The following is a 12,587-nucleotide window of genomic DNA, read 5'->3' on the forward strand; positions in this document are numbered from 1 at the left end:
TCGTTACTCTCCTCTCCCGGCCCATGAATCGCGTAGATGTGCTGCTTCGGCTCCATTCGGGACCCCCACTCGTTTAACGAATTGGCGCTCTGCGTCTGGTATAAAAGCTCGCGCGCCAAAATCTGTGCCTTATTTGCCTCCAAGCCGGCAACTAGGCGCCTCAAGGTCCGCAGCCACAGCCATTGGATTTCACTCAGGGACTGCACCCAGGGAGGGGAAATCGTTGAGAGCTATGTATGTATGTACATAGATATGTACCTGTTGCAGCATGAGGATCGCTCCAACTGCATAGATTTTTCCAATAACCCTCGCACAAGGAAAATCTAAGGAATAGACATATATGTATATGTACTTATGTATATAAAACATACATACATATGTATGTATTATATATGTACATATACACATAGACACTAGCTCCCGTTCCTGTTCCTTCTGCCGTGTCCGTTATACTTGGCACTGCTCTCGCAAACTATTACCCTGGCTCAGCTGAGCGCACTTCTCTCTCTCTGGCACGTTCACTCTCTCACGCGCGCGCACTCTCTCTCTCGAAGACTGCGGCTATAAAAGTCAGCTGCGCTCTGATCCCGGTACTCATTTGTTCTCAGCTCGTCGTCGTGTAAACATCCATCCATCGACCTTTTATTCTCGTATCGTTCGCTCTGCTTTGCTCGTTCGTGTGGTGGTTTCTCTGGATTATTACTAATATTAACCAAAAAAAATATGAAAATGTTGAAAAAACGGACACATTAACAAACAACCACATAAATATTCATACCTACACAAATGCAATACTAGTTTATAATTAAAAACAAATACAAATGCAGCCAATAACGGACTACCAAGTGCAAACCTAATAAAAACCAACAACAAGATCAAACGAAAGGAAACTGTAAATTTCCAACGAAAATAAAACAAACTGTAAATGTGTGCCCACAAGTGACGAAGGAAACTAAAAAAAATTGTGTTTTAGCAATTTTTTTAAGCGACCAATATCTAAAGGAATCAAAAATATTACAAATTTTTTTGTGAAAAACTCCAAAACAACAAAAATCAATTTTCAAAATGCTGTGGGAAACAATTGCCGAAGAAACCAACTGCACGATGGATTGCAATAGTAGCAGGTAAATATCAAAGCAAAGATCAAGAGGAATATAGCGAGAAATGTAAAAAGTGCAAGTTTTTGAACTTGAGCAAGAACAGCAACCACAACAACAACAACAACAATGAAAAACCCGCTTTGTCGATGGCAGCAACTGCTGCTGATCATTTTTTTTACAGTTGAACAAAAGTAAAAGTTTGTTTTTTTTATTCTCATTTTGCACGCTCCACACGTCTTTTTTTTGACTGTGGCGCTCAGTTCATTCATTAAACCGGCTTCCGCGAGGAAGCTCCAATACAATTTTTGTTGTTGCTTTGTGTTGCGTTCTTTGCGGTTCTTCTGCCTTTGCGTGACCCAAAAGTGCAGTTGCAATTGCTTTTTAAAAGGGGCGCAAAAGCAAAAAATGAAAACAGTTCAAGCAGAACGTGACGTCCTATATGAGGGGAATTTCCAAGTACCCACAGAGACGAACTTCTAATTTCCACCCCTCACTCGTTGATATGAGATCGTGGCTACCACCACCACCACCAACACTAACACCACCGCCGCCTGTGTATATTTTTAGCTGGGTTTAATGACCCGCTTCCAAAAGAGAGAAAAACAGGAAAAATACAAAAATTAGGGAAGCAAAAACACAGAGCAGGGACGACGACGATGACTCTTTCCAGCAGTTGACTAATTCTCTCCTTCTCTCTTTCTCCCATTGCAGCAATAAGATGAACAATGCCTCCTCCACACGCCGTGCTCGTCGATCGCTCGACTTGATGGCCATGGATTCAGAAGATTTGTCCTTCTACGATGAGGAGCTACCAATGGCTCCACAACAGCGCTCACAAAGTCCCGAATTGATGGGTCTGCTCTCACCCGAAGGATCGCCGCAACGATTTGAAATTGTGCGCCAACAGAAGCTACCAATGCCCAGCTCGATGGCCAGCAGTAATCATCACTCTAGTGCCACTCCAGCACGCAGTTTTCGCGTATTCAATAGCCTATCATCCACTTGCTCTATGGAATCCTCCATGGATGATGAGTACATGGAGCTATTTGAAATGGAATCGCTGGCTGGCCAGCAATCGAGCTCATTGGGTTTTCCAAGTGGTCTTAATTCCCTGATCAGTGGACAAATCATTAAAGTAGCTTCTCCAGCCACTACAACCAAATCGCCAAACTCATCATTGACCATGATGCGTCGTCCCTCGGTCCGTCGCTGTCTCAGCATGACCGAAACGAATAGCAATCAGCTAACGCTATCCCAACAAACACAACCAAAGACGCCAGAAATTCTAAAAGAGACTGCCCGGGATTGCTTCAAGCGTCCCGATCCACCAGCATCGGCCAGCTGCTCGCCCATACAGAGCAAGCGTCATCGCTGTGCTGAAAAGGAGAACTGCCCCGCCTCACCCGCCGCCACCGTACTAACACCCACACCCGCCACCAACAGCAGCACAATCATCTCGCACCCACCACCATTGCGAAAATGTATGTCCCTGAACGATGCCGAGATCATGTCTGCTTTGGCTCGCTCCGAAAATCGCAATGAACCCGAATTGATTGGTGACTTTAGCAAGACCTATTGCCTGCCCCTGATGGAGGGACGTCATCGTGATCTCAAGTCAATCTCAAGCAATACAGTGGCTCGTCTGCTTAGTGGGGAATTTAATGACCAGGTGGCCAGCTATCGCATCATTGACTGCCGGTATCCATACGAATTCGAAGGCGGACACATTGAGGGCGCCAAGAATCTATATACCCATGAACAGATTCTCGAAGAGTTCCTGTCCACCCAACAGACTGAGCTGCAGCAGCAGCAGAATAATGAATCGGGCAGCAAGCGTAACATTATCATTTTCCATTGCGAATTCTCATCGGAGCGTGGACCAAAAATGTCGCGTTTCCTGCGCAATTTGGACCGTGAGCGCAATACAAATGCCTATCCGGCTCTGCATTATCCGGAGATTTATCTTCTACACAATGGCTACAAAGAGTTCTATGAGACGCACTCTGAAATGTGCGAACCTCAGACATATCGCCCCATGCTGGAACCAGCCTACAATGAAGCCTATCGCCATTTCCGTGCCAAATCCAAGTCATGGAATGGTGAGGGCGGTCTGGGCGGTGCCACCGGAAGGCTAAAGAAGTCACGATCACGGCTTATGCTGTGATGACCTTAACTTAAAAGGGGAGGGGGTGTATAATTATTGTACATATATAGATATATAATCTGAATGTAAAATGGAGGAGAGACAGGAACCTGGGTATTTATTTCACTAAAGATTTTTAAGTTGATTTTTGTTGATTTTCATTTGTTAAATTAGAGTTTAAGGACCGAAAAGACCACCCACCAACACACTCACACACACACACACACACACACACACAATTTATTTTCCCATTTAATGTAAACTCGATTTTTATTTAGTTTCTTTTGTTTTTGAATGGATATTTTGGCTTTAGTTGAATATTATTTTTTAGCACTTTAGTTCAAATTTTAACGTAACAAACAAACAAAAAATGTGCATTATAAGCTAAAAAAAAAAAACACAATTAAAAAAAACAAAAAACATACAACCGAAATTATATACTGTCATTAATTTTAAGTAAAAACAAATCCCTTAATCATGACTAGTTAGTTACATAAGCAGTTAAACAAAATGGCTAAAAAATCTCAAAAATCGCACACACACACACACACAACTCATTCAACAAACATTTACAACATTTTAAATTTAAACAATTTCTAAGTATTACATACATAAGGATGGAGAGAAAAGTCGAAAGTTAAAAACTTCTGCTCGGTACAATTTACGCTTATTATTTGTTTTAATTTTTATAATTGTAATTCATCCCAAAACAAAACTCTCGAAAAACAAAAAACAAAAGAAAGTCCCCACCCCCTAATTATTTTGTAATGATTATTTTAAGCAAAGCTTATTTTTGCATCAAAAAAGGCAATATTATTGAACAAAGATGTCCGAAAAATTTTAAATATAACTTAAGAACTGAACTGAAAACAAATTTAAAGTTTTTTTTATTGAAGTTGATTTTGGGGAAGAATCATAATTGGCAAAGTTTGTGGAGGATCAAACTTTGCCATTTTTTCTATTTTTGCGAAACTATTTATCCTTAAAACTCAATATTAATAATTAATTTGATTGAGTTTTCAAATTAAATGGCAAGCAGGGCAGAATTTACAGAAATGGCCCTGGACACTGTGGGAAATGCCCTCTTATTGTAATATAAATTTTTAGAGTTTTCAAAAAAATTGAATTAATTTATTTTTGAGTTGAATTTTTTGAATGCTTGGGCGTATATATTTTTATTGAGTATCAAAATCAAGAGCGTAAATAGGATTCTAATTAAGAGGGGGTTGCTGCCTTTTCCTGTTCGTAGCTGGCTACGTTCTTGATTCAAATTGCTAATTCTTTTCCCGCCTTTAACTAACGTATGCCTGGCACGATGATTTCAAAGTAAACATTTCTCACGCACATCTCTAATTGGTATCTACATTGCGTTAACTACATACCTCTCTAATGGTTATCTACATGATGTTATCTACATACACCAACATAATGTTATCTACACGAGTGTGACCGCAGTTAATTGAAATTTGTTTATTTTGATTTCAATGGACAGCGCGGAAGAAAATTTAAAACAAATTTTGGCAAACAAATATCCCGGCCTGGTGGTAGAATGTGGCGGAACGAATCCCAAATCGTTGCTCATCCATGGAGTCATGAGCAGCAGTGAGGTAAGTGATTTCTTCAATTGCCACTTAAAGCTAAATATCATTTTTCGTTTTCAGGGTCGTTGGCTTCGTCTCAAGCTTTTGGTACCAAATTATCCAGGTCTCAAAAAGTTTCAATTATATGTGCAGCATCAAATGGAGTACAAATGCTACACAAGCCAGAATTTGCCAATACAGGATAATTGGAATTTGGAAGATTTACTGGCCAATCTATGGGAACTGATGCCATCAGAAACAAGTCAAGATGTTATTAAAGTTTCATCCCGCCCCAAGAGTAATATTTATGAAGAGATCCTTGAACTTCATAAGCCTCTAGATTATCACTTGCAATTGAATGATTCTTGCACTCGCATACGCTTTAGCCGATTTGCCGAGATGGACCAACACTTTTTGGAACTGGAGCTGCCCAGTTTGCGTCTACTGGAGCACAGCCTGCCCGATTGTGTGCCCTTGGCGACTATGTTAAGCAAAAATGTTCGTTGCCTACGCGATGCCCTGCAATTGTATCAGAAGTTGTTGGAAGACTTGCGTCCATTCTATGAGACATTCATGGATATTGATGAGCTATGCCATGTGCTGCAGCCATCTCCTGTAACCACCAAGGACAACAGTCGAGTATTCCCTCTAAAAGAACGCGTTTATCTTAAGGTTATCATTGCCGATCCTCTGGCCTATCAAGCTTCTATGTCCTTACAAATTATTGGCCCAACCGAAGAGGTGGCCCAATTGCGTCATAAACTAAACGATGGTCTGGCCAATTGGGACATTGAATTGGATATGCATAAGAATTTGTTACGTGTCTTTGATTTGTGTTACTTTCCCATGCCCGACATGAGTGAGAATCCCAAAGACAAGGGCGAGGAGCACGAGCAGGAGGAGCATTGTAACATTTGTTTTGTCTATCGGTTGGATAATGGCCAAGTGCCTTTGGTCTCTTGCGACAATGCGAGATGTGTATTAAAGTGTCATGCCGCCTGCCTAAAGGAATGGTTCAACACTCTAATGGATGGCAAAACATTTCTAGAGGTTTCCTTTGGACTGTGTCCTTTCTGCAAGGCGGTAAGCTATAGTTTTTCAGAGTTAGATAACTTTAATAACTAAGAAATTTAATTTGATTATTGCAGAAATTATCTACTTCCTTTGCTGCTCTTTTGGATGATTAAGAAATGGAGATATGCAGTTTTATTTGGAAAATGGGTGATTTAGTTAATACATGACCGTATTTAGTTAATGACCTCTACCAAGAAGGGACTACACAAAATAAAAATGACTTTAGCATATGGCAAATTGGTGTTACAAGGCCGCAAATAATATACAAATATCATAAAAATATGTAATTTAAGATCTGCCTGGCCTGGACTAATTATATCTATAAACTTTTCAAAAGTACTTCCAAAAGTTTTCCCATCGCGAGCCTTACAAGTGTCTAAACGGTTCGTCATTTCTTTCATTCCGTTCTCCAATTAGTCAAATGAAGGAATTAAATGGAAAATCAAATAATTAAATGGAAAAATGAATAAGACAACATTTAAACAACGATATAAAAACGAATTGATTTAATTTGAATCTAAGACAATTGCTTGCAATGTTTTGAATGCTTTCCAATATAGATTCTGATTTTGGTATTCATTTACATTGTATATTGATCTAAATGGCTCTTTGGAGATCTACTCAAACCATAAAAATGTCGTTCTTGGATTCAAGCTTCGATAGTGGATAAGCGATTATTTTTGTGTAAATTTGAGTTTGATTTGATTTTTACTATTTGAGAATGTTGACTTCGAAAACGGCGCACTACGTTTTTTGGTGATTTGAAGATTCGATTTTCACAATTTCTTTTTTCAATTTCTTTCTTTTGACCATTATTTTTCCGTATTATTTGAATCAAATCTTGTGCTTTGCTTCAAAAATACTCAAATGAATGAAACGATTCGAATTGTACAAATTATTTCGAGAGTCTAAGTACATTTCAAAGCTTTGATAGTTCATTATTTGCCTTTTATTTAAACGAGTCATGTACTTTATGAAGTTTGAGAGTTCACACTTATTCATTTCGTTGTATAGTTATCTTTCATTCATTTCATTTAAATTCATTCACATTTAATATCATTCATCAAACAACATAAAAAGAAGTATTAGAAGATCAGTCTGAACTATTTATATTTTTAGAAAACTTTCCGAAAGCTACCGGACTGCGGACCCTGCAGGTCTTTCCGCTCCGGTCCTTCATTTGTCCAATTCCATCCTTTACTTAATGGGATATCCTACCGTCTCCAATTATTTGGTTGTTAATTTAACAAAAAAGAATTGGAACAATATCCCACTTAAAATAATCTCTAGATTTTTCCACCTTTTAAATATTTCAATTATAAATTGAGCATATTATTAAGTATTATGTGGAATGAAATCCCATTGTTGTTCTTATCAGAATCTTTAATAAACTCTGCCTTTTGAGTGCAGAAATCAACACATGCACATACATACATATATAATCATATACATATATCATTTGTTTATTAGTAATACTTACAATAAAACATTACATTTTCAAGTCATCAATGAAAAAAATACATAGATAGCTTAAAGGCGTATTAGTTAGTTATCCATATATGTATATCATTTAACTAAATAATTTGTCAATATTTTTGTTATTGTAAATCAATCTTTCCGTTTGTAAATATGCTGCCAATTTTTAGGTTAAAAACAAAAAAAAAAAGAAACAAAAAGAAAAGTTGTGAAACGAGTTTACGTTGCTTTAAAGTCCCAAATTTTGTTTTTTTTTCAATTATGGCGCATATTGAATCTTGAACAACATTTGCCATTAAAACAACGTTTCACAACTCGCCAGCCTCATTCCATCTCACTGGATACCATGCGCAATAGATTACGGACCACAAAGGTGCTACCATTAACCGGAGTGTTCTCGACTAATTTGCCAATTCTGACACTCGAACCGGCCAAACCGAAAAACAATTTCGGAGTTAAATTTGGTTGAACTGCCTTAAATTCCCATCCGACATGCTGGGCACAAAATTTACATAGAATAATATGCCACTGATAGCCAGGAAACCAACTAAATTCTGTGGTGGGCTCTCCACTATAACCAATGGCATGGGTCATCACACGATAAACTGTATTCGTCTCATGAATATAGCCAGCTGAAAGAAGAGACTTGTTAGAATGGGGGCATAGGAGTCCTTTTTAGACTTGTTCTCACTCACCTGAATTGCAGTATTGAGTCTGAACGCCATGCTTGGACATGGCAAAGAGATCGGAACAATAGGCCAAACTGCTATTGCAGTAGCGGCAATAGAAAACAGATTCATCTTTGAGTGTACTGCCAATTATTTGGAGACGCGTATTCACCGAATCGGTGAGAAAGGTGGAACGCATCAGTTTCTCGGTTAAATGCAAATTGCGCACCAACCAAAACGACAATTGTATGGGACACTTTGGCATTGTGTCGATTTTGTGTATCTCTAGCTTTTTGCGTGCCTTCTCCACGATGTCAGTGTACGAGTATTCCAGGCAGGCATCCAACGGCCATGGAGTACTTGTGATCTGATAGCGTTGATACATATTCCGCATTGAGGGTATATCACGAAAACGACTCATGGAACCCATATCGATGCATTTCAGTGGCTCGGGTAAGAAATATTCCGGCAAGATTTTCACTTTGCTATAGCATTTGTTTGTCGGATTACGTGCTATATATTGTGGCAGACTGAAAGGACTTCTGATTGGTTAGTAATGGCAAAATGAAGCACATTCTTATCCGAGGGACTCTCGAAACTTACCCCTGTATATCGTCGCAATTGATGACAATGCGCTGGAGAGCTCTCGATTTGTAGAATACCAATTGGCGGCCACTTTCGCCCTTCTCATAGATCTGACAAGTGACTCCATATAGTCGATTGGGACAATCTTCCGGCGGCTGCATTAGCGGGAATCCCACTGCAAAGATGAGACCATCTAGACCATTTTGTTGCATTTCCTCGTCAATCAAGCTGCCATCGATCATGAAGGGCAACACTTCGCCGGGAAAGAGAATATGCTGATGCAGAAATATGAGCATATGATGGGTACTTCCCTCCTCCAGGTAGTCAACGCCGGGCACACGACTTGAATTATTGCCAAAATATGAATGCTCGGCAGCCAAATTGGTATCGAAACGTATGCCTTCCTCCATTTCCACATCGTACGGCGAACGGGGCGGCGGGGGTGTGTGTGGTGGCTCCGAGCTGGCTTCGCCCTCCTCGCTGGTGCGACTACGTCTCCGCTCCTGGCTAAAGACTATGCTACGAATGCGCTGCAAAAAGTGATGACGACTCAATAGGCCTGCAATTCCAGCGTCACTATTACGTGCCTGTGTTACCATCATATCAACAGCAGAGTGCAAACGATTCGGCGGTATCATCCAGCCAGGTGGATGTGGATTCCAGACAACAGAGTCATCTTGATAATAAACGTGAAACGTTAGCTTGATTTTAGATTAAAAGCTATTTTAGTTACCTTCACTGCCAGGACTATCCAAGGACATGTCACTATCGTGGGAGGCTGCCTCATCTTCCTGTTCTCCGCTACCTGCGCCCACCTCTTCGTTTTGATTTGGCTGCTCATCATCATCACCAGAACCATCAGAGCCAGTAGAGGCAGCAGCGTCGGGTGCATCGGCTGCCAATTGCTCATCACTTTGCCTAATCAGCTCCATCATATAGTCTCGCACCACATCTTCCTCTCTCTGAGCCTCACTCTCTTCGTTTACATTTTCTGTTTCTTGCACTGCGCCCATTGCACTTGCCCCATCCACAGGGCCCTCACCCCCAGTTGCAGGTACCAATACATTTACGTCTTCGATTTCTACACAATCAATTGTACAATTTATTCACCTTGCAACTAATTGTGTTGGTTATTCAAAAATCTCACCTGCCGTCTCCTCGTCATCCATTTTCTATGATTTTCTGTTTGACAAATTTTCCTCTGTTTTGTTAGTTTTTTGTAACTGTTAATTTGACGACTTTGTTTGTGAGGAGCAGTGCTGGCAACTAAGCCGTTTTCCAGCCAGCTGTGTTCGAATGTCAAATTTTAATGTAGCCGCTGCACACTGGTCCAGGTGTCGAAAAAATTGGCATAAACTACAATTTTAATGCTAACTAAAATTTTCGACATCTGGACCAGTGTGCGCTGGCGAGAAAAAAAATTACAACTTGTCACTAATAAATTCTGCCACAATTTTGAGATGACAAATCACTTTTCCACTTATGGCAGATCTCGATAATTGTCTGTTTGTTTTAACAATATTTAATAAAAAAAACAAAGTGTTTATTTTATGATTGTTTATTATAAATTTTTATCTAGCTCTTTCAAGCTCTGAAAAGTTAGCAGCACTGGTGAGGAGATTTGAGTGCTTGAGGTGGCGCCCCCTCGATTATGATTGTGAGTTTTTTTCCAAAGAGACGGTCACACTTGTTCTTCGCAAAAATACAGCGAATTCACTTGAGGCGAATATTCAGTTTAGACGGTCACACTGCTCGTGTTGTTACGGTCAAACTGCTCGTATTCGAGGTTGGCATTATCGGTTGGCATCAATGGTTGGAGTTGGCATCAATTGCTAGAAGTTCGACTCGTTTGTTGCATGTTCGATATTAATGGCTCGAGTTCGACGTGGTTGCAAAGAGTTCGGTGTGGTTGGATGTGGTTTGAATTTCGAATGACCGCGCAAGTTGTAGAGCTGGAAAAAACATCGATGGTACTATCGATGCATCGATGGTTTTGTATTTTTATAAAACATCGATGTTTGGCCAGCACTATCGATGTTTTCTTTCTTTTTCAATTCTTCGACGGAAAAGCATATAAATAAGAGTTTTCTGTTTTGTATTTTGCAATTTAATTTGGAAAGTAGATTTTACTTCTTTACAGTTAATATTATCTTATTTACAAAAGTTTTAAAAAAATGGCCAACAAATTTCTATGTGTGCCTGCATCGTCCTGCGAGTCGGAACAACTATCTAGCACGGCAGACCAAATAATATCGGATAGACGTTGCTCTTTGAAATCTTGTGTCGTAAAGAAACTTTTGTTTTTAAACAAAAATCTCAAAAATGATCCCTTACCCTTGTTTTTTTTTTTTTTTTTTTTGAATGGTAATAATTTAAAACAAAAGTAAATCTTTAAAAGAACGTATTTCTTTTAATTTTAGTTAGTTATAAAAAAAGTTACCAAATGAATGAATTGTTATTTACTAAATTTTAGCTTATAATTAAAATATAACCCCAAATCTTAATAAGTCACTTCGTTTTTATTTAGTATCGCTTTAACTATTGTTGCTATATCTTTCTATTCCATTGAGATCCGCGAAATAAATGAATGATTTTAAAAATACCGCGCAAACATCGAAACATCGATGTTTCATCGATGTTTGACGTTGAAAACATCGAAAACATCGATGGTCCCAAACATCGATGTTTTTCCAGCTCTAGCAAGTTGCATCGATAAAAGAAATATTTTCACCCTCTGGTCACTCTACTTAACTAAAAGTTGGCTTTTTTCAAAGAGACGGTCACACTTGCTCTTCGCAAAATTACAGCGAATTCATTCGAGGCGAATATTCAGTTAGGTCGGTCACACTGCTCGTTGTTGTTGTTATTTAATTCGCCAACTTTGAAGTAAACGGAGGTCTCGCGCGCTGTTGCATTTAATTTTGAATTTTGAAAAATAAAAAGGATTCGTGTGTGTGGATTATTAGTTTATTGTGTGTCAGCAAGGATTAACAAATTAAATACAAGCAAAATGATCAGTAATATGGATATGGCCGACAATAAACCAAGCAGCAAGTAAGTAGCACAAAAAAAAGATGCCGGCATTTTTCAAAACGAGTCATACGCTCACATGGACATCCGACTACTGTGTGTGTGTGTGATTGTGCATGAGTGTGCGCTGAGCACACCAATAAGCCATAATGCACGAGTATTAGTTCTTTGGCAATTTGCAATTAATGGCTTATCGCCTTGTTTCTTATTTCTTGTACATTTTTCTTTACTGCGGTGGAGGGGGGAAGTAGCAGCAGTAGTAGGTGGGAACAGTCATTTCCGTTGTTTTTTTCTTTCGCTTCCAAGTACATACATACATATGTAAATTTATACAAACACACACATGCAAACATAGTTTTTTTTTCAATGTGATCTTCATTTCTGCAAAACTCCTTGTGAGCACACACACACATGCAGACGAACGTGTCTGCACCGGCTTTTTGCTTTGCTGCATTTTCTGCACCTACCACCAGCAAAAACTCCACCACCAACAACAACCATCGTCATCATCATCATGATTTATTGTTTTGGACTTTGGTTATATTTTCCTTTGTACCCATTGGAAACGCCCTTAACAACCGATATTCAATTTCAATAACCCCGTTACAAAAAAAACTGTCAATATATACCCCTAAGGGACAAGCAGCTGTGTATAAGCATGTGTACATATGTATTAGTGTGTGTGGGCATAACTGTGTCGGGGTTTGAAGTGACCATTTTTGGACAATCCATCCAACTATCAAACCAACCATCCATCCATCCATCCATCCAGTGGTGGTAGTTGTAGTGGGTTGCTATTTAACCCCCCGCCATGCTTCACTGCATTTTGGGTGAAGTGTGCCACTTTTTACCTGATAAATTGGTATATCTAATTATATAGAAACGATCGGAAGTCAAATAGGAAAATCTAGGGAGGAAGAAAGGAAAAAAT

The 12,587-nt window shown here is 39.2% G+C and overlaps 4 protein-coding genes across 11 annotated transcripts in view; 3 read left to right on the forward strand and 1 right to left on the reverse strand.

The window, feature by feature from the left end:
* The first annotated feature begins 427 nt into the window (after positions 1–427).
* On the forward strand, positions 428–4,117 carry LOC6646982 (M-phase inducer phosphatase). The gene is made up of 2 exons (XM_002070398.4): positions 428–1,124; positions 1,812–4,117. Exons 1-2 carry the CDS (start codon positions 1,066–1,068, stop codon positions 3,262–3,264), a joined length of 1,512 nt encoding a protein of 503 aa, XP_002070434.1. The 5' UTR covers positions 428–1,065; the 3' UTR covers positions 3,265–4,117.
* A 601-nt stretch (positions 4,118–4,718) lies between these two features.
* On the forward strand, positions 4,719–6,236 carry LOC6646981 (E3 ubiquitin-protein ligase FANCL). Its single transcript, XM_002070397.3, has 3 exons — positions 4,719–4,850; positions 4,905–5,906; positions 5,972–6,236. Exons 1-3 carry the CDS (start codon positions 4,728–4,730, stop codon positions 6,008–6,010), a joined length of 1,164 nt encoding a protein of 387 aa, XP_002070433.1. The 5' UTR covers positions 4,719–4,727; the 3' UTR covers positions 6,011–6,236.
* A 1,098-nt stretch (positions 6,237–7,334) lies between these two features.
* Positions 7,335–9,943, reverse strand: LOC6646980 (protein cereblon). Of its 3 annotated transcripts, XM_023178275.2 has the most exons (6): positions 9,774–9,943; positions 9,360–9,707; positions 9,223–9,302; positions 8,645–9,156; positions 8,069–8,583; positions 7,335–8,005 (listed from the first exon to the last, which is right to left on the reverse strand). In XM_023178275.2, exons 1-6 carry the CDS (start codon positions 9,793–9,795, stop codon positions 7,698–7,700), a joined length of 1,785 nt encoding a protein of 594 aa, XP_023034043.1. In that variant the 5' UTR covers positions 9,796–9,943; the 3' UTR covers positions 7,335–7,697. The 3 variants fall into 3 exon arrangements, with proteins under 3 accessions (XP_023034043.1, XP_023034042.1, XP_002070432.1); XM_023178274.2 differs by having other exon boundaries at positions 8,645–9,302; positions 9,774–9,942; XM_002070396.4 differs by having other exon boundaries at positions 8,069–8,571; positions 8,645–9,302; positions 9,774–9,938.
* Positions 9,944–11,473: 1,530 nt separating this feature from the next.
* The window catches only part of LOC6646979 (microtubule-associated protein Jupiter), a 33,280-nt gene continuing 32,166 nt past the window's right edge, over positions 11,474–12,587 (forward strand). For 2 of the 6 annotated variants that reach the window (XM_047013537.1, XM_023178612.2), the window contains exon 1: positions 11,475–11,680. In XM_047013537.1, coding sequence (XP_046869493.1) covers positions 11,637–11,680 — 44 coding nt within the window. In that variant the 5' untranslated portion in view covers positions 11,475–11,636. Of the gene's footprint in view, positions 11,681–12,587 lie in introns of all 6 variants that reach the window. The other 4 variants (XM_047013538.1, XM_015177317.3, XM_023178610.2 and 1 more) reach the window with 3 other exon arrangements.

The sequence above is a fragment of the Drosophila willistoni genome, chromosome 3R (assembly GCF_018902025.1).
Source record: "Drosophila willistoni isolate 14030-0811.24 chromosome 3R, UCI_dwil_1.1, whole genome shotgun sequence".
Taxonomy (NCBI): Eukaryota; Metazoa; Arthropoda; class Insecta; order Diptera; family Drosophilidae; genus Drosophila; species Drosophila willistoni.

Coding starts and splice junctions, on each gene's coding strand:
- LOC6646981 (XM_002070397.3), top strand. CDS start 4,728: ATGGACAGCGCGGAAGAAAATTTAAAACAAATTTTGGCAAACAAATAT. Junction 4,851..4,904: donor GAGTCATGAGCAGCAGTGAG/GTAAGTGATTTC, acceptor TTTCGTTTTCAG/GGTCGTTGGCTTCGTCTCAA. Junction 5,907..5,971: donor TGTGTCCTTTCTGCAAGGCG/GTAAGCTATAGT, acceptor TGATTATTGCAG/AAATTATCTACTTCCTTTGC.
- LOC6646980 (XM_023178274.2), bottom strand. CDS start 9,795: ATGGATGACGAGGAGACGGCAG. Junction 9,708..9,773: donor GGATGACGAGGAGACGGCAG/GTGAGATTTTTG, acceptor TTGATTGTGTAG/AAATCGAAGACGTAAATGTA. Junction 8,006..8,068: donor GACTCAATACTGCAATTCAG/GTGAGTGAGAAC, acceptor CTCTTCTTTCAG/CTGGCTATATTCATGAGACG.
- LOC6646982 (XM_002070398.4), top strand. CDS start 1,066: ATGCTGTGGGAAACAATTGCCGAAGAAACCAACTGCACGATGGATTGC. Junction 1,125..1,811: donor ATGGATTGCAATAGTAGCAG/GTAAATATCAAA, acceptor CTCCCATTGCAG/CAATAAGATGAACAATGCCT.